The sequence below is a fragment of the Barbatula barbatula genome (genome assembly GCF_947034865.1).
Source record: "Barbatula barbatula genome assembly, chromosome: 9".
NCBI lineage: Eukaryota > Metazoa > Chordata > Actinopteri > Cypriniformes > Nemacheilidae > Barbatula > Barbatula barbatula.
Genome location: NC_136772.1, coordinates 14486332 through 14508155, shown reverse-complemented (window position 1 = coordinate 14508155; position 21824 = coordinate 14486332). Strand labels below are relative to the sequence as shown.

Below are 21824 nucleotides of genomic sequence, written 5' to 3'. Positions count from 1 at the left end.
AGGCTCTTCAGTAGACAAAGATCGATATTTTCGGAGAATGTTTGTAACAAAACCGGTCTGGGGCACCATTAATTAAGTAGGAAAAAACTGCTACGGTGGTCAATGCTGCCCCAGAACTGTTCGTTGCAGACATTCTTCCAAATGTTCTTTCTGTACTGCAGAGCTTGAGAATGAAAAAATAATGACACCGTTTTTATTTTAGGCTGAACTATTTTCCAAGCAGACAATTGCTAATGACATTTTTTTAATGTTAATGTTTTCCTGGAGGTGATATTAGTGATGTACAGTATTTCGGTGATATTGTTTCTTTAGCAGAACGGTAAAGTAGAGGTCTGAAACTGTGGTCCTTAGTGATTCATAAAATTATAATAACTCTGCATTTAGGCCTTTTTGTCAGCAAATCTGCTTTGGAAAAGTATGAAGATGGTGAGAATGGTAAAAAAGTTTAGCAAAGGTGTCCATTCAGCAAGCTGTCATCATTAGAGGAGGAGAGACACATGAATGAGGCCTTTTAAGCCTTTAAATAAAAATGTGGCTTCTCTGCTTCAGCAGTTTAACCTTTTCCTGCTCTATTATGTAGTTCACCTGAAGCCATTTGATCTTTGGCATCTTATGTCTGAACAAGCAAGCAGAAAAGTTGAATTCACTTTATGATCGTAAAAGTGGCTGGCCTTAAAGCGGCACTACGTAGGATTGGCCTCTTTGTCGCCATCTCAGTTTGTAATTGCTACTGCAGGTGATGTGCGGAGGTATTTTGTTTTTACGTGATTCGGCACTGCACGTCTGATGTGTTGAGTCGTGGCCTGTGACAGTGCACGATGACAATCTTCACTGTACATCAGTAGCGCATAATAAACACAGATAACATGGCAGATGATATAACACGAAACAAATAAGAACATAAACAGACCGAAATGGCGCAAATGGAGGCTGTTGAAGTGTTTTGATATTATTTCGGGTGCTGGGTCATTTCCATACCTGCCGTTTTGGCCAGGAGTCTCCAGTTTTGTTATCTCTCATGGAAACTCCCGTAATGCAAACCGGACAGAAGATCCCTGAACACGGGTCTTAAATGCTGACAAGTACAGTCATAAATCATTGTACATCACACTACTAAGGTTACATATACTAGATGCAAAGCCTTGCCAACATATCTGGGATTTAAGTCCGTAAATTTAAGTAAAATCACAGGCTTCACTTATTCGTGCTAATTCGCGCCACATGAAATACAGCTGTGGGGAGGTCATTTCTAAATCACACGAGGTCCCCAGATAATACTGACATTAATCCTGTGCGAAAAGGGCTTAAATTACATTCATCATAATGAACATTACAAAGAGAGAAAGAACAACAGATGAAACTGTACCCGTCTGTTTTAACACAATAAGGGAGCTACGGTTTTGTGTTATCTATCACATTAACTTTTTCTTTGTAAACTGTCATCAGTTCGTACTTTCTTGTTTTTCACAATTGATGTCAACGCTGCTTGCCGTTTAAAAGTAACAGTACTAAACCATAAATAGCCACCATAAATAATACTAACAGTTTCTATAAAATCCTACTCAACAGTTGTTTGTACACGATACAAATCGCCCGTCTCTCGCAGCATCCACGCGCTGGCTAGCAGCCAGATCTTCTTCGTTCTGTGTATCGTTCTACGAAATGACGCATTGACGAAAGACACAAATTAAGGATCTACGGGAGAGACGACCCGACAGGGCAAATTACAAACCATTATTACAAGCTTTCCGGTAGTGACACAGTTTTAAACACCGTTCTTTCATGTACTTGCGCAATAATTGTTTTAGCAAATTTTTACTCAAAACAACTTACGGACTGCCACTTTAATAATTGTTAATAAATTCTGATAGGAATGCTAGGAACTTTTTTGCTGTTTCTCATTTTCTCTTTGGTTTCTTTCTTTTAACAATTTAAATTGGTTACTGTAAGGTCTAACAGAATGTTTCCAGTGGGTCTACACCGTGCATTCACTCTTTGGGAAGACAGATTTCAAAGAAAGTATGTTTGGATATTTTTGTGAAAATGAATTTAAATGTATTTTCCTTGCGATGTGACTTTGCTACTGTAAATGTTCAAACATTTAGGTCGTTCTTATTTAAACCGATATTAAACAGGACAGGTTCATTTGTTTCCTTCAGCTTTAACAACCAAATTACCGCATAAATCTGTACATTTCCGCAAACACGGGGCTGACAGAGGATTTATTTCAATACTTCAAGCTGAATGAGATCATGGGCTGTGAACGAACACAAAAGGAAAATGTTTGTTCTTTATCTTTATTTGCACATTTATTAGAGCTGTGATTGTGAGGAAATGGTGTTTACTTCAGACATTATGCTCCGTAAGATTGAAGTAGCTGGCTTCCTCTGAAGACTGAAGATGTGCTCTCCTGTTGTTGTATAATCTTCACAGTGCTAGTGAATATGTGGTGTCACATTAGGTAGCAACACACTCTTCTGTTGTCAAACATAGATCTCATCAAAGGCAGATCAGAACGGCAGCCCCGGGCCCAGCGGAGGCAGGATAAGGACAGGGATTTGATGGATGAGAAAATGTTTGTCAGCTACTTATCTGCATGTTTGATGTGCTACAAACTTTGGTCGTGCCATCACCCATCGAATTCCCCCTTAGAGTACGAAACACTCCAAGGTGTCCAAGGAAAACTGTGGGAATAGCCAGAAACTAGCTTTTTGAGTTTTAAGAGCTGTTAATATCACATAAGCGGTGCTGTACAAGTAGACCAGCGATATTAATTGTTTGTTTTGACATCCCTGCAGTTCTGTTGGCCACACACATCAGAAGGCAACATAAGAAACAGCGTATGCTGTCCGAGCGGAAAACTAAACCACGGCTTTGTTTAATTTTATGAGAATAAAGCCTATTTAAAGGCCATTAAGTTTGTTCTCAAATTGCATTTTGTATGCATTCTACAAGCACTTTGTAGCTTTAATGCAGTGAAATATCCATAAACAGTACTTTTGCAGCATTTAATAATCATTAGTGTATGTTTATTAATTTCTTTAATGCAGAATATACAGTAAATAGTACTGTGAAAAGTAAAAAAAATCTTAAATATTGGATATTTTCAAAAATAAATGCTTTGAATAGTTTGTATTTATTATTTGACATTTATTTTGTACTGACGCACCTGAAGTAAATATCATAAAATGGCCATCTTAAGATACTTTTATTTTGTGAAACATCTTAAGTGCTTGAAACTTTTGCTTACAACTGTGCGTTTTTAAAATAGATATAAAGTCCCTTGTCTGTAAGCACCGAGTTCTGAGGATGGTGTTTATGCTTATTTATATCCATGCCGTGTAGACTCTGTATCTCTTGCACACTCCTCTAAAGCCGTGCAGTTTATTTATAAAGCAGGAGAAATCATTTAAAATAAAGGCAGAAAATGTGTTTGAAATGTAAATGTAAAGCGCACTAACAATCCCTATTTGCTTTGAGGCTATGAGCCGCTCTCGGCTAAAAGCGCATAAACATCCTCCTAGACGGCATCCTAATTTCTTCATTGGACGTCTGCTGTGATGCTGCCATCTGATTGGATGCGTTTGTGTGGGATGGGCCGTGTTTGTGTCAGCCTTGATTGGCAGCCCCCGATAATGCTGCCATGACGACAGAAAGAATAAACACAAAGCAGAGGGGTTTGTCATAAAGGCTTCGGATGCACAAAGAAACGGAGTGCAAGTGAAAGAGAGAGAGAACTGAAATCCAACTTTAACCCCAAACCCTCTGTAGCAACAGTCATTCCCTCCATTTCCAATGTGTTCTCCATAATCTTTTTATATGCCTCCGTTACAGGTTAATATTACATTTCGGGCTGAGGGCACATAAGTGTGTGTGTGTGTGTTTGTGTATGGAGTGCAGATGCGGTTTCATAGGGAATGTCCAGGCTTAGATCCCCATATGTGTAATAACATGATCAGCTCTGGTGCTTATGATCCGCATCAACCAGATTAGACTCAGCGTCGGAATCTTGCATTCTGGGAATAACACAGATTCACTCTTACATAAACACACACCGGTCCAGACAGTAACCCTGAGGAGAGCGCTCGTTCAGCCTAAATTAGCTCCTGTCACAGTCCGGCTCACTCTTCTCCAGCTTCTTTTTTTGTTCCAGTACAATTATTTTTGCTGTACCAGGCTGTTTGCGACATTGCAGTCTGTTAGAATCGGAGAAAACTACCAAAAAGTCTTTAATCTTTTTTTAATTCATTCCAAATTGTGAAATTTTCCAATATGTCGATCATTTCTCTCCCCACGATTTCCTGTGTTGATATATATATACAGCCGTGGGAAGCCCATTTCAAAGTCCAATTTCAGTTTTTGTAAATATACTATTTACAAGTATGTGTTTGGGGAAAGTGAAAATATTTTCCCCCAATTTAAAATAAAAATTGTTTTGATTTGCAGGAAATGTAAACTGTAGAAAAGGTTTACATTTTCAGACCTCAAATACAGTTCATGTTCACTTTCCAGCAATACAACGGTCAAATTTCTACATGTATTTAGGAAAAGTAACAAAAAAGTGATCAACTCAATTTTAATCCCAGTTTTCATTTGTCTTGACATGCTGTCAGTCTTTCACATTGTTGGATGATTCGTTACTCCTGATGTCATGATTTTGTTCAATATCAGCAGACACTGGAATGGAATCCAATTTGTTCCACAGCTTCACATGTTGTTTATAAAAGCATACGGGTTGTTTCTAGATAAAGTACACCGGGGGGCAAATAACATCTTTTTTCTTTGTTCCCTTGTCTTCCTTACTTCAAAATTGTTGTTTTATTTCGCTGGACCTTCATGTAAACACAGCATTTATGTTGTCTGAAGGCTGGTTCAGCTCATTCTAATAGGCTCTGCGTAAACGTCTGCAAGACTGGCTGAAAATAGAAACATCAGCACGAACTCTAAAAAGCTGAGACCTTTTTTCTGCACTCTTCATTTTATCTTCCCCTCTAAAAAAAACAAGAATACTCAACCACACAACTCCAGCTCTAGCAACAGATCTTACCCTGCTTAGAAACTCCCGTCTCTGTCTGAGTCATAAGGAAGAGACGTTTTTCAGCCATTTCTGCACAGAAACGCCCAGTGGGATTATAGAGCTGTAGTCAGAGAGTCTCCCCGAAATGATGGTGACACAAAGGAGCTCTGGAAAATGAGAATTATTGATCGGTGCATGCTTGACATCTACTCTACAGATCAGATAATAATCTGCACTATTTTTCAAAGACAGAGTACCAGAGTTCTGATATATTTTTTTCTGGTACTAGCTGATAGCTGTACCAGTGCCTGTATAATGTACAATTATGTTAACAAACCAGTATCTTACAGGTACATCTTCTTTTGTTTTTAGGTCTACTTAACATGAAGTACTATTTTTTTAATTGAGTTATATTTTTTAATAAGTAGCACAATTTTACTAGAATATTTACTAGCACTTTGTATAAGTTAACCAGACTTTTATTTTGACGGATTGCAGCAAATTGTGTGTGTTTGTGTCCTCGTACTGTGAAACTTGGAAAGCTCCACAAGCAACCGCACACAGACACGCTAAACAAGCAGAATACATATTTCAACAGTATCTGTATCAGTTTGCTGTAACGTTTAACATTAGCTGTTAGCTGTTCAGTGCTAATTTCTGGTTAGGATATAATACATTTGCCAGATTCCGTGTAATACAGCAAATTCAGGTTTTATGCCTTGATTCCTCAATTCCATCCACGTTTTCCGCATTGCGGAAATCAAAGGTCTTTTTGTATGTCACATGAGATATCGGTCTTTGGTATCGGTGTGTCATTATGAGCACATGAATTTTGTATCGGTGCATCCCGAATCTGCACTATTGCTTTGGGTGAAGTCGATCTTTTTTGTGCCACTGGAATGTGCATGGAACTCCTAAGTGTATAGAAAATGAGTTATTCACTGAAGATATTGGTATTAAAGGTGTATGGGGTCATCGTAAAACTGGAAACAAAGTCTATATAAATTTGGGTTTGCAGAACAATTAACATTTAGCGCAGGATTTGATTTTATTCATCAGGAATTGTTGCAACGTATGAAAAGTGAGCATTTTCTACCAGAATTCAGCTTTGCTAGAAAGTTTACAACATAAACGTTTTTCATATTGTGCTGTGAAGTACTCAATAAAACCAGAAACATATTAGGAAAGTGACACACTATCAGACTGATGGACGAGGCCACACAGGAATTGGAGTGACCAGGAGGTTTAATGGGGTGAAACAACAGGTGCTGAAACAAACAGGTATACATCCACGGAACTAAAAAAGTCTATGGACGTAAGGTAACGAAAACTAACAAAACGACAACTAGACCTGTCAAAGACTACAACAAACACAAGGTTAATGAAGTGTCCAGGGAATGAGGATCAGGTGCGGGTACGATCATGGTGTGAACGTACGCAAAGGATTATGGGGAGTGTAGTCCGTCAGTTGTTACAGAAACTGAATTACTGAGAATTTTGCCTTTCGGACATCAACCATAAATCAACCAGCTCTGAATTTGGCTCTGTCCCACCAAAAAGTTGTTCTGCTATTATTTTGTAAACGCTCTGCTGTTAAGATGGTTAATGTACTGCAGTATTGTTGTAAAGCTGCAGCTATCCACAAAGTTTTTTTCAGTCAAATTTTATGAGAGCAACAAACCTCACTGCAGCTTCTTGGATTTTCTGCAACAGTTGGTGTATAAACACATGCAGGTGTGTTGGGTATTTATTCTTTGTCTCATTTGTGCTTTTTCTCTCATTACTATAATGCAATGCATCTTGAATTGTTGATAAAAATGAAAATTGTAAATAAAATGTAAAACATTTTTCTATTGAGAAGGGTTAGACAAGTAGTGGAATTGCATACGAATTGCTGGAATTTAGGGTTAACTGTTTTTAATTGTATGAAAATGTTCGATCTTTTAACTTTGTAACGAAGTCAGAATGCATGAAATAACATTACATCCGCTTTAATTATGACTTTGAGCATTGGGATTGCGAGACGAGGGCAATGTACTTGTTTTGTAGGAAAATATCAAATTGGACCAAAATCCATATTTCTCACTTCTTTTTGCAAAATCTTTGAATGAAGATGAGCAAATCTTATACTGTGCACATAATGCCAGCAGCTCGGGTCTCATTTGCGTATAAGCTTAACCTAGGTCATTATGTCATGTGATTAGTTGCTGCTCCATATGGATCATGTGGTGCACTTGAAAAACAGGCCAAAAGACCTGGTGTGACGGTTTTTTTAATTGAAGCGAAAATGGTATGCCAGAATGCATAATTTACACGTTAAAATAGCAAATTCTCATGGGGAGGATGCCCCCAGACCCCTCACACCGTACACAACACAAACACCACCCCCCCACCCCCACCGGTCATGTGGCTGTCACTGTTTTCACCTCTTCTGAGTTTGCAGGTCTGATAATGCATGAAGAATATAAAATATAGTTGGCAGTTTTGCTGGCTTGAATCATTCTGTTGTTCTGTTTTTCTTGCTTTGTACGTGTTCCATTATTTATTTCTCTTCTCTCTCTCTCTCTCTCTCTCTCTCCCTGGCAGGTTTTTAAGGTGAAGGCTGTCCAGCTGGCAGAAAAGCTGCTTCCTGCCTTTAACACCCCAACAGGCATCCCCTGGGCCATGGTCAACCTGAAGACGTATGTTAGATCTCTACATCCCTACACACCTACGTTTTCATTCCCACATCTTTGTCTTTTTGGTTTCTTTCATTTCTCTCTATCCTACACATTTTCCCACTGAGAATTTCAACAGAATTAGGGTTCTTGTGGGCCATGTGTGTCTGTGAAGGCCCCAGAGCCTTTCTTCTTGTAAAACTCTGCAGAATTTCATTAGAATTCAATGAAAATTTTTCAAATGAATCTGCGCTTTGTGAACATACATCAAGGTTTTTGTTACGGAAGAGAGGGGGTCAAATCGAGCCCGACATGGCTTTTGTGAATTAATTGGGTGTTTAGAAGAAATTGCTCAGCCGTGGTTTTCGGGGTTCTGTAATCCTGAGGGAACGAAAGCAACTGTGTTTTAATAATCCTCATTCATGTAGAGCAGGCTTTCAGAGTAAACGCACACAGCGATGCTCTAAACAGGACTAAGTAAATGCTTTGAATACGTTGTGAATGGAAATGAGTCAGGAGTGAAGCAGGGGACATTATGCTTGATAGAAGAGCAGAAGTGAATTTATTTAAGGGAAGGGAACAGTTCAGCTTTAGGTGGGTCACAGTGATTCCATCGTCTACACATGGTTCATGTATAAAGCCGGATGTTTGCTGCAGGCTGGTTTGGAACATTGTATACACACACATGTCATGTTTGTTTCAGGGGTGTGGGTCGGAACTGGGGCTGGGCGTCAGCTGGAAGCAGCATTCTGGCCGAGTTTGGGACTCTGCACATGGAGTTTGTGCACCTGACCTATTTGACAGGAAACCCTGCCTACTATCAGAAGGTATGCCTGTGTGTGATGTTTGCTATTGTTTTATAATACTTTTTTTGAATTTGGGATATTTGTGATGTTAACTACTCACCTGTGACTGCACTATATGTAATGTGGATGGCAACCGCCCAAACAGAGGGCATGTAGGATAACGGTCACTGATAACGTTTTGATTCAGATAATTAGTAATAAATTCATTTGTGTATGTTTAACAACTTCTGTGGATTATATTTGTTTTCTGTATCCATTTGTTTATCCATTAGGTAATGCACATACGCAAGCTGCTGGCTAAGATGGACAGACCCAACGGGCTCTACCCCAATTACTTGAACCCTCGTACAGGACGCTGGGGCCAGCGTAAGTGTCATATTATTTCCTTTTGTCATTTTTCCCTGTAGGCAAAACTGTTGAACAGTGTGATTGTCACGGCAAATAAAAAAGCATTACCCTTGTTTTTTTGTATATAAGATGGGTGTTATTTTCGCCCAAAGAATTGTTCATAGTGGGCAGGGCCACCCAGCACTTTCTTTGCATGTCCTGTCATTTCTTTGCTAGCTGGGTCACAGCTGCTTGGTACAGGACCTCAGGTTACATTTACATTTATGTATTTGGCAGACGCTTTTATCCAAAGCCACTTACATTGCATTATGCTACACAGGAAAGCTAAGATTAGACAAGACCGTTTTGCAATGCTCAATAAGAAATGTTTTGCACAAGAGGTGGATTTTTTTTCGTCGCAATTTTAAGACTATTTTTATGCTATGTTCAAGTGTTAGACAGGAATGTGTTGCTTTATTGAGACCTTACGAGCGATTTAAGAGATATCTGTCTTTCCCCATGTAAATAGACAGAAATTTGTTCTGTTTGACCGCTTGTTGTGACATAAGGAATACTGTTTCGGGATCCAAGCCTCCCCTCATTTCACTGTGCAAACAGCAGTGAAAAAGAGTAAATCTACTATTTATACTCTGTTTAAAAGAGTATTTATATAAATGCTGTTATAGGATATGCGATGCCGCCTTGGCCAAAACGAGCTTTCTTAGATGGCCGCATAATGAAACTTCCTGTTTTTGGAATGGTTTTCACATGAGGAGTGTGCCAAACATGTCCAAAGAGGATTTGGAACAGAGCTATTTGCAATAATTATAGTATATTAATAAGCTAGCCTTAAAATAGATCCGGTATATTTTTTGGTGTACTTATTAATCGTAAAAGGTTCTCAAATGAAACGATGGAGCCAGAAATCCTGTGCTGCCTGCTGTATCAATTTTGTTTGCACACACAAATGATTTTCATAATCCCTCCGCCAGGGTTTAGTATTCTATAAATGTGAACGACGACAGAATGGCAGATTATCTTCATCTCCTTACTGATCAGTGAGCTTTAATAATGATGCCATGCGAGGAAGATTCTTTCTTTATATGTAATTGGTAATTATGTGTAGTGAAAACACTCCGCTGTGTGTTTTAACCCAGTCTTAATTACAGAGAGAGACGAGAGTTTAATCACTGCTCCGCTTCCAAAGGCTAAACCTGATTGACCCACTGTGAACAAACACATGCCAAACTTCACAGTTCCGTATGAGGGTATGCGCGTCCAAAATACAATTACGTTGCATAAGGGAAGTGTTTTCGGAATGATGAGTGACAGGCCGTCTCCTCCCCCACCCACCCAACATCATCTCCTGGGGCCTCCAGATATTCTGCTCAACCTGTCATTCTCGGTGAAGTGTCCACTTTCTTTAACATCTCAACAGCTTTCTTGCCTGGATCTCGGGTTGAATTCACCTTGTTTTTTCTTCAAAAGCCCTTTGGTTGAACACTAGGGAATTGTGTCTGGTTGGCAGAAGTAAAATCCAGCCAGCTAATGACTGGCAGTGGTGCCAGGCGAGGCTGTCAAATGAGAGCACAGGTGGTTTATGGAACTAATTCCTTAACTTTATTTCACGTTTCATTGCGCAGCAGCACGTTCTGTTTATTCATCATCTTAATCACAGAGAATTTCTTCTTATTATGAATTCTACCGCGGTCTTTTCTGTTCTGCTCATGCCCACGCTCACCTCAGGTATCTCTCTTTGTCTTCCTTGTTCTTTTTCTCGTCCTGTGCTTTTTATTTTCTTCTTGCGCTGTTGTTGTAACATTGTCAAACATGCTGTCAGCATCCACAGCTGATGTCTTATCCTTTTGCAGTCTGAAGTCTCGAGGTCCATCCTAAAATCAGGTGTTAATAGGAACAATAGGGATTTATGGATGGACTCTTTTGGCTAAGGTCAGTAGGCACCCACCTGAAACAACCCAACAACAACCTGCAGACCGCATAGCAACACAGTGAAAATCACTTTTCAATTTTCTCTTTCCCCGTTTCTTTCTCTCCTTGTGAATAATTCATAACAGCTTCTCCGATCAGGCCGCTTTCTCCATTAGCATAAAAAAGATCTTTAAAGAGATACTGAGATAAATTTAAAGGGTCTGTCGTGACATGACTCGGCCTCTCGCCTCGCTGGCTCATCTATTTCTTTAACTCTTGCGATGTGTATGAACTAGCCATTCCAAGCGTGCGGTTTTTAGCCTGTCACTTGTTCACACCTCAAGTGTAAAACCATCACCTCTGCATCTGTCTTCCACCTCCGGTCTCCTCTGAAGAAGTCTGTAATGGCTTTTGGCAGCTCATCTCCTGCGCCGTGGTAGCTCTTTCCCAGCGGGCTGAACATGCAGCATCTCGCTAGCCTCGATAGATATGAACTGTGACAGTGCTAATGGGATCCTCCCTTGCCCCTCTCTGATACTGTATACACTATAGACTGCTCTGCACACATCACGCTTTCTGTTCTCCTGCCAAAATTTCACGGTTGCGGGCTGTTTCTCAGATGGGTTAAACAAACTTTCATGTTCATGCTATTCAAACATGTTTGTTTTGAAGGTCAAAGCAAATTGAGATTGCCCTGAAGAACACCTTATACCTCATATGCTTTACAGGTACAATGTGTACTTTTTGAAGGATCTAATGACAGAAATGCATATACATAACTATGTCGTCAGACCTTACATAATGAACCGTTACGTTTTCATTACCTTAGCATGAGCTGTTTCTATCTGCAGGTGCCCTTGTGAGGAACTCGCCATGTGTTTCCACAGTAGCCCTAAATGGACAAACTGCTCTACAGAGCGTGTTTCGTAAATATGATATCTCCTTCGGCAAAGAAGCGAAAACGTGATTGCATCTCTGTCCTGTGTCAGTCTCCGTAGTGCTTCGAAAGGGAGGGGGGAGTAGTGGAGTGAGCCGTTGGTTGCAATTCGTAACCTCAAATTTCATACGCTGGACTGGACCTTTAAATGTATACAATAATTTTTGAAGACATTTAGTCACCATCATGTCATTCCAAACCTGTATGAATTTCTTTCTTCTGAAAGCAGAACACTTTAAATATTTTAAGGAACACTGGTAACCAAACAACATTGCTCCCTATTGAATTCCATTGTATGGACACAAAACCACTGCGACATTTCTCAAACTATCTTCTTTTGTGTTTTAAAGACGAAAGAGCCACAAACTGTTTTTCAGGGACATAAGGGTGAATACATTCTGGCAGAATTCTTATTTTTTACTTTAGGAGGCTTAGAAAATGTAACGGTTGGTTTTTTATTCCGTTTTTTGTTATTGTTACAACATATTTAGAAAGAAAAATAATTTGTACAAATTTTATGAGTTTACTATATTCAGAAATGTGGAAAATAATGTGTTCGAATAATAAGAATAAAGTGACCGTAACTTTTGAGCTTCCGTGTACGTAATTATATGTCTCTTTTATTAAATTATGTTAGATGTTGTGAAGCGTGCATAAATAAAGCGTCTAAATGCATACGCAAACCACAAACCCCCGAGCTCAGTTCCCCTCCTCATACAGTATGTCACGCTTCTGACAATGTCTTAAACGTTTCTGTCCTAATCTCCACAGCTCCCTCTGATAACTAAACACAGATTGTTGACGTGGTTTGTAGTAGATCCCCATTACAAGCCATTACCAGTACAAATGACTCCCGGCCTATCAAACAGTCAAACACACACACGGCACACGCTCAGTCCACGGAGTCATTAGCTCTGTCAGAACACACACTCAATGGTTGTGTTTATAAATGATTAGGTGTGTGCTGGCGTGTGTCCGCACTGAATGAATGCAAGCAAAAACATGCTCACTTCAGCGCATTTTTATTGTAATGAGGGTCGTTGTCAAGGCTGAATACACTTTTATAGCGACATTAAAAGACTGAGCTTTGAACAGAGAATAAATAAAATCAGCAGGTAAAATAACAAGCAAAAGTCACGGCTGGCTGTTCTTTGCTTCGGTTGAATTTTAATGTGATTTTAATTTGACTATTTGAATCATCAGGAGAGATTTTTTTTAACCAACACCTAATTTATGTTATTTCTAATATGGGTGTACTAACTAATGTACTGTACGTATAATGTTTTTTGTTTGCCTACCAAGTGCAACAAAGACATCTTGTGCCATTGGATTTACAACTAAAGAAATAAATGTGACTTGAGATTGGTACTCGAGTCATATCAAAGCTCTTTGGGCCACCCTTAGCAGTTTTAAAGGAACAGTTATTTTCCTTCACGTCAGGTTTGAATCTGCGCCACCAACATCTCTCACCTCTCGTTTTATTATTTTTTCTTGTCTTGTTCTGCAGATCACACCTCTGTGGGTGGGCTGGGTGATAGTTTTTATGAATACCTGCTGAAAGCTTGGCTTATGTCTGACAAAACCGACACGGAGGCTCGCAAGTCCTACGACGATGCCATTGAGGTGAGAACCACTGGAAGTGGTAGTGTTCCTCTGCGCCAGGGTCAACATTAACCTTCACACTTCTCTTTTCCTCGAACAGGCTATTGAGCGTCACCTCATCCGTAAGTCAAACGGTGGTCTTACTTTCATCGGCGAGTGGAAGAACGGCCATTTGGAGCGGAAGATGGGTCACCTGACTTGCTTCGCTGGGGGCATGTTGGCCCTGGGGGCTGATGGGTCACCGGATGATAAAGCTGGACACTATCTGCAGCTCGGAGCAGAGATTGCCCACACCTGCCACGAAAGCTACGATCGCACTGGTGAGTGAAGAATGACTGATAAATTGATTTGAAGAATTTTTCACAATTGACAGCCTAAGAATAAAATCTGTTTTGAGCTTCATGACAATCTCACAGTGTGTTGCCATGGTAACCTCACGTAGTAGTTTGAGAATGAGCCGTTTCTGTTGAATATAACGAGAATGTGAGATGAATTGAAACGCTCAGCCACATCAAGCTCTCAGACTGATGGATCCACGTTTTTAGCAGTATGAGAGATCAAGGTTTTGTTAATGAAGGACTTTTTGGCTTCGTTGCAGTGCTGAAGCTCGGACCAGAAGCCTTTAAGTTCGACAGCGGTCTGGAGGCGGTGGCCGTGAGGCAGAACGAGAAGTACTACATCCTCAGACCAGAAGTCATTGAGACGTACTGGTACATGTGGAGGTTCACACACGACCCCAAATACAGGCAGTGGGGCTGGGAGGCAGCGCAGGTCAGCATCTTTCTTCATCTCTCACTCATACATCCCTCTGTACGACTTAAACTTAAAATAGCAAACTTTGTAGCCATATTGGCTGTATGATAACACCACAACAGCGCTGTGACCACAGTACTGTGTTTGTGCTTCTTACACACTGGACCTTTAAATGTCCTAACTTAAATAAAGTCATGCCTCAATCTAATCCCGGTCCGGTAAACCGACCCTCTAATCTCTAATAAATGAACTCTATTATTCCTGTTAATATTTAATCCTTATGCTTGCCTACATTTACCGAAGACTCACTTCTCGCAGATCGGGTACAGTATCTCCAGCCATCAGAGTTCAGACTCATATCACAGACAGAATAAGGGCAGGCTGTGTGTTTCCACAGCGTATCTAAACTCATATCTCATCCCTTTGATATCCATCTCTAGTTCCAGTCATTCCATCTCCCGCATTTTTTGTTGCCAGTGCTATTTCTGCATCTCTTCCTCCATCTCTGTTCATCTCCTCTCCTTTTCATGATTTTTAAGTGCGTTTGAGTTTTAGGACAATTCCACAGTGCTCTTGAGAACGTAGCGTGGTTGTTTCTCTGTGATTGGCTCCATTGTTGGTCTGGTATAGTGCTGTTTCTCTGCAGCGGGCTTTGTTTGATGAGCATACGGTTGCCTGTTTCTTTATCTCATTCTCGCTCTCCCCCCTAATTTTCACTCTCCCAATTCTTGTCAAAGGTGGAAGAAGGCAGATTAAAGCGCACTTGTTCTCCCATCACCCAAATCCCAGCGTTCACTATCTGCTTTTCTCTTCTAACTTTATCATATTCTGTCCTGCCTCTTTCTTCAGCTTTGTCTTTGCTCCTCTTTCATTCCTGATTCTCAGCGTCTCCATTTTCTTTTAGTTTCCAGTCTCAGGCGTTCAGCTCAAGGATCTGTTAAAATGTCTTTTGGCTCTCATCGGAAATGTCAGTTGGCGGTTACAGTAAACAAATGACGTTGTTGTTTTGTTTGTTAGTCTTGACGATTGGCTTGATTGGGTTGCTGTTACATTCAAAGAGATTGTTGAATGAGGACAGGAAACAATCTATACACTACATAGGCACTAATATGCATTTAGAAATAAAAAAGAAATTAAATTGAAATGTAAAACACTAAATATAATTTTTTTTTATTAATAATCATTGAATTTAGAATGTTAATATTAAAATGGAAATTTAAATATTACAATTGAAATAAAAAAAAATTGTGTATATATAAGTACATATCAAAATTGAAATATTAACATATTGACATTGAAATGCTCATATTAAAATGAAATTGAAATATTCAAATTGAAAGAAGATAAATTGAAATAACATTAAAAAATAAAATTGAGATTTTAATCCTGCCAGATTTCATCCTTGAAATATAACTGTCGTACTCTTGAACAAAAGCTTTTAACCCCAGGCTACATCCAAAGGCACTGTATTATAATAATAACTACTATTCTGCTAGTAAGTTGAGAGCTCTTGAATTGAGTTAACAGTGGATCTGTGGTGAATAAATGCCTATAAATCTCTGCCGAATGGGTTAATTGGAGGCGGGAGCGGCACAGCTGCTTTTGCGTTATATCCATGCGAGATGAGTCAACAGCGTCACAGCTGTTTAAAGCAGATCTGCTCCAGGTAAGTGAGCACATCCTGCCGTGTTTTACTGGCTTGCATCACTCCCCCTTAAGTCCCGCTTGGAGAGGCTGGAGCACCACTAACGAAACAATATTGGTTGTTGGAGAACAAAGCCAGAAAAATGTAGATGCTTCATACAGCCCGTTCTACTTCTGGAAAGCTGTTACGTTCAGTATAGTTATACATTCATTTGCAGTGGTGATAAGAAAAGATCTGTTGTTGATATACAGACAATCTATCTGAGCTATAGCACGGAAAAGCGCATCTGTTTTGTGTTGTTGTTGTATACAGGGGCCAAAATGAGCATTTGCCAAATGCTGGCTCGGTGAGTAAATATAAAGGACTGTTGCCAGCTGGACGGTAACTTTTAGAAACCACAAGATAATGTGTGGTTTAATCGAGTTGTAAAAATGACAGTCTGACTGTTGCTGATGTAAGTGTTGCATGTGATTGAGATTAAAGGAATGCGATCTACTACAGAAGAAAACATCTGTCGGCCCTTGCGGGTCTTTAGCCTAAGCTCAGTGGAAAATCGTTTTTTTGTTCAGATACATACAGGTTTATTTTTTACCAGAACTGCATGTTTTCTATAGCAGTGTGAATTGACAACCCTTTCTTCATCCTCTCCACAGGCCATTGATAAATACTGTCGGGTTAGTGGAGGATTCTCCGGCGTGAAAGACGTCTACTCGTCCAACCCCATCTACGATGACGTCCAGCAAAGCTTCTTCCTGGCTGAAACTCTCAAGTAAAGCTCTTTGCATAAACTGCATCTGCTGAAGTTGTGTTGCCATAGTAACTTTAACTGTTTTTGGACATCACACTAGTACTTAGGTTGTAATCGTGGAATAACAATGTAATGATGGTGTCTTTGTGCTGTCATGGTTAGGATGACTATGTAGCACATGGTGAGCATTAGAATACACAGTCGATTTATCAGCAAACAAAGATTTGTAGAGTAAACCGTAAAGTCTGTCGTATTGAACACTGCCTCCACCTGCTGGTGCATTTGGGCAGTGCAGCTTATTAAAAGTCTTTGAGTGAAAGTGTCCATCTTGTAATTTGTAAGTGTATTTGGCTGATGTGATTTTTGCTTTATGTGTAGGTACCTGTATCTACTTTTTTCCAGCGACGAGCTGTTGCCTCTTGAGAACTGGGTCTTCAACACAGAGGCCCACCCTCTGCCCGTCCTGCACCTGGGCAACATCACCCTGCCTGGCAGCGAGACCCAGCGGTAGAGTGGATTCTCCGAGGGGGCGCTCTCCCCCTTACTCGCCCCTTTTGTGTCCACGGTGAAGGAGAGGAGAGAACTTTCCCCACGTACTACAACCTCCTCCTAGACTGCTAATGATCTGACTGCAGTGAACGGAGGAGACCCAAACAGATTTGACTCTCTTAATCTACGTCTCTCATATATTCTCTATAGGTAACACTGCTGATTCAGCTCACAGCTTTCGGTCACATGACTGTGAGCAAAGCACTGCGGTCTTACACATCTGTACACACCTCCCTCTCAGACAAACAAACAGCATCGGTATGATCCCGTCGTTTAGCCAACAAAACGGACCTTCTGGATGGATGTGCGATTCTCATTGGGAAAAGGATTTTGGCACGTTTGTTCTTTTCCGTCCGTGAGTTTGGCAGCGTTTTGTGTTATCAGCTAAGTGCTAAATCACAGCAAAATGGGGGATAAATGTCTCTCAGACCAGACTGCCTTTTGGAGCAACTCGCTCTCTGAGCTGGAACTGCAGTGCTCTGGGCTTCTGGAAGACAATGGATGTTGGATGTGACCTCCTGTGAAATCACTTTCCAGCTGAGGTTCAATTTGGGCCAGAGGCAGCCAGGGATGAGCTTTCCTCTTCTCTTTTACCAGGATTTCTCCCATAATAGTCTGGTGTATCTCAAACACACACTGTTTGTATGTACATCAGGTTGTAGTGCTTTTGATTTAAGGTTAGTGGGTAAACCAAATCCCTCTGGTTAGTTGCGTACAGCACATTTGCTGCTTTTAAACAGTTGCCTGTGAATCAGCTTCCACCTGTATCATCTGTTCATTCCAGGAAATATGCGTTTCCATTCCCAACTTTCCCATCTATTCTGGATCAGTCATGTTAATAATGTAATTCACTTGGCTTTTAAAGGTGGACAGGTGCAGTGTTTGGTTTATCACAAAAGACATTGATTCAGTTACACTTGAATCAAGAGTAGGTTTAAAATGTGCTTTAGATGCTAATGCAGACGACTGTCACTGTTTACTTTTATTTTTTGAGGTTGTCACTATCTTGAAAAAGACCAGATTCTTACAATCGTAGCCCACAGGAGATCAAGGTTTGTATACATGGGATCAGAAAATACACATGAACCAGAAAACCCAGAAAAATATGAAATCTGTAAAATGATGTTTGCATTTAAGTTTAAAACTAAGGCATACTTCTAAAGCCTTTTTGCGACGTGTCATTCCATATACTTGGACACGTTATCATTAAAGTCAAATACAGAGAGATGTGAATATTTTATGTAAGCTTTAATCTGACTTGCAACCCACAAATGTTTCGGTCGTGGAATTCATCAAACTGGAAACACTTGTGCGCTGCGTATTATGATCCCAGAGTGTGTTGTTTGAAATGCATTGGCACACAGTGGGCATTCACATTATTTTGTTTGGTTTCAACAAAATCTGTAGCAGTTTAGTTTTTTTTAAATGAGTATCTCGGGCTCGGGAATGACACATCTTCGAACCCTGTCAGAAAATATTTTATGTAAAAGACCAGAGAAGGAAAAGAAAACCTTTTTCTAAGATGAGTTATGTTCAGATTATGAAGGAAACTGCTTGAAAACAGCTCTTTCACTTTCTGGTTTATGCACCATTAAATGGATGTTGGGTGTCTTTGTCGTAGACGCCAGTGAAGGGCCTTTTTGTTCATAACCTTGCTTTAGTTCCTCCCCCGATTGTTGCTTATTTTCTATACTTTCATCAATTTCCAAGCTCTCATTCTGTATTACTCTGATTATGTCTAAACAACTACTTTCCTCTAGATGGCAGCAGTGGTATCTTGCTGGTTCTGTTTCATTGCTTTCCTTTCTCCCAGTAACATCACTTTGACTTATAACAAGAGAAGCCCTGGCCAACATTCTTCTCTGTTGTTGCTTGGTGGGTTTGGACAAGCTGTGTTCTGTATTTGTATTTTTACTGAACAAAAAACTATCATTGTAAATAGGTTTAAAATGCTACACAAAATCAATAAAGATGTTACAAAAAGTGTCTTATATTAAGTCTTACCTTACTAGTGAAATTAAAGACCATTTTTATTATTCAACTCTGAGATTTCTAATCATCATAAACAATGTCCCAAGATATCAGGAAGTAAATGTGTTTCATAGGAAAGTAATATCTAAAGAGACATGTCTACGTCAGTATATTTGTTTTAGGACCTGCACGCTCCTTGGCTCTTGGCAGTACACTTTGATATAGGTCGTGGTGAACTGGTCCTGGCACATTACCCCTGCACTCAGTATACATGTCATCACGGTACCCCTTTACCCCATGACAATGTTGTTGTTGTCTCTTTGGCAGAGACAGCAAATTTGAATGCTGAATTCTTTTATGTGTTGTGTCTCTGTCACTTTGGTGATTTGTCTGTCAGCAGCAGCAGGTCCGGGTGGCAAAAGCAGAAGGTAGGAGGTCATCAACCGGGGCCCTTTGCCCTTTTTCAGCAACCCTGGTGACGTCATCTGATCCTGGCATATCATCGGTTAAACAGATGTTCCATGATAACCAGTTTCTGTCCACATACATATTGCTAACTGTCCGACAGTGATATTGTGTAGATGTAAACTGTGACGAGTCCAAGGCTTAAAATGAATGAATATACAAATATTTACAAGTAGTGCCGTATCTGTATGACATGGTACAGTGATGTAACAGTCATAAAATGGTGCTTAATAGTTACCATATGCATGTGTCGTCGTATTTCCATGTTTCTGGAAGACCAGAGCTGTTTTAACATTTACCTTAATAACACTAGATGCAGCTGTCATATTTTATTATAAGAAATGTGCATGTACCAAAGGTAACTATCATTAACATACTGAGATTCACTATTTAATTGAAAAAAAGAAGTCCTTGTGTTACGTGTTTTATTATTCTTTCAGCTGGCAGGACAAGATTATATATATATGAGATTATTTTCTCAAAATTAAACCCACTCTTACTGATACTCATATGCCCACTAAGTGTCATTATATTATATAATTCAACTTTAGTGTGATTGTTGCTCCCTAGTACCTGAAATTGTCCCTGGTCTCTACCAGATACCACAATATTATTGGTAATACCAGCATTTATGTTAGTGACCCATAATTGTCTTATTAGTAAATGCTCAGTTTAAGTAAAAATGTCATTAGAATAATTCTGTATTGGTCTTCAAGTAACACAAAATGTGTCAACAGTAAACAAAGAGCAGAACCTTTAAAGACTTGATAATATATTACATACACATTTTTTATGATGATGATGATCATCATTGTTCCTGTTTTGGAGACTAGGGTCATGTTAGGCTACTGTTTCGTTAGAATGTAATGAGTGATACCCTGGAGAAACTGGCACACTGCAAGTGTGCACAGCAACACAATGTGCCAAGGTCACTGTGATCCAGGAAGGTCAACTGGCATGTACTAATAATACCAAACCTTTATACAGAGGGAAGTCGGATTATAACCTGCCAGTTGAAGGCTGCTGTTACTCCAACAAATACAGTTGAAGATCTAAGAGTTATATTAGACAGCAACCTGTCATTTCGAAATCATATCTCAAATGTCACAAAAACGGCCTTCTTGCTCCTAAAATGGTTTAGCCCCTACCTACCTAACAGAGCTGCTATCACAACCCATCACTCTCTCTAAGATCTCAAAACTTTTAATTGAATTGAGGCACAGAGAGAGAGGGAGAGAGAGAGTAATACTAGTACTACTACTAACTTTGAGCAGATGAACTATTGCTTTTAGATCAAACGGGACACTACATTTTTTAAATGGTTGAATGTCATGCTCTTCTAAGCCTCTGGCTTATTATAAGGAGTAAAAGTGTCTATTATTTCTGACGAAATGATCCTGTTACTGTAAGTTTTTGTTTCCCAGCATGCTTTGCACATGGTGTTGACTTCAAAATTTTCCACTTAAGGCAACGGATGGACTCCTGGCCACAAAAACCTACGAGCAGTTGTTGATGCTCAAAGATTTGATGCTCAAACGTTTTGTGTAAATAAAATATTTTGAATTCTCATCACATATGTTATGTCATGCAGCTTCTTCAAGGCAGTCCTAAATAAAAAAAACATGAACTATGATCTTTAGTGTGGTTTATACAATGTAATAAATTTACTTGTGTTTGTGAGACCCATTTACAATAACTACAAAAAAACATTACATTCAATATAAACAGGTTTCTTCACCAATATAAAAAGGCACATGATTTTTACAGTAATTGTTGTTGTAGGTAAATCACAAATTTTCAGAACATACAGCAGCATCCTGTTGCTCGCCTTGGGATAGACATCTGTATTTTACATTTTTATAATGGCTATATTGTTTTTAAAAATGAATAATGCTGTTTGCCTTGCGTGTCCTGAGAAAAGAATGAAATGAGAGAGCAAACTATCCTGTTTCTGTAAAGAATGAGCTACGGTTACTAGAAAAGCTAAAAATAAAGAAAGTATGTCACGTTCATGACTGTAAATATCTATAAGGATGTAAATGGCACTCCTGCGGACCGAAGCGATAGTATTTCCCAGAGTCTCACTTACTGTATGCCGATTGTTACGCTTTATTGTGTTTCTGCAATACAAAAACAGCCTTGTCACTCTACTTACTATACTGTAAATCATGAGTCCAAACATGAACTGAAAAGAGGAAATCTCGAAGAGTGTCTACATTGCTTCTTCCACACTCTAAATAAGAATAGCACTGCAAGTGTTATGAAGGGCTACAAAAGCTGTATATGACCAAAATGATCCATTATCATCTCTTTACATTAATATATTAAAATGGTGTGTAATGCCAGGTTTGATGGCATTGATGGCATTGTTGTCTCCCGCTTGTCTCGTATGTGCATGATTGTGACACACCAAATATG

General features: G+C 39.5%; 1 protein-coding gene across 4 annotated transcripts in view; it reads left to right on the top strand.

The window, feature by feature from the left end:
* man1a2 (mannosidase, alpha, class 1A, member 2) overlaps nucleotides 1-18953 on the top strand; it is a 65612-nt gene extending 46659 nt beyond the window's left edge. For all 4 annotated transcript variants that reach the window (XM_079464293.1, XM_079464291.1, XM_079464294.1 and 1 more), the window contains exons 7-14: nucleotides 7604-7698; nucleotides 8378-8501; nucleotides 8753-8846; nucleotides 13181-13296; nucleotides 13376-13595; nucleotides 13874-14046; nucleotides 16327-16442; nucleotides 16800-18953. In XM_079464293.1, coding sequence (XP_079320419.1) covers nucleotides 7604-7698; nucleotides 8378-8501; nucleotides 8753-8846; nucleotides 13181-13296; nucleotides 13376-13595; nucleotides 13874-14046; nucleotides 16327-16442; nucleotides 16800-16932 — 1071 coding nt within the window. In that variant the 3' untranslated portion in view covers nucleotides 16933-18953. The remainder of the gene's footprint in view (nucleotides 1-7603; nucleotides 7699-8377; nucleotides 8502-8752; nucleotides 8847-13180; nucleotides 13297-13375; nucleotides 13596-13873; nucleotides 14047-16326; nucleotides 16443-16799) is intronic.
* Nucleotides 18954-21824: the final 2871 nt, after the last annotated feature.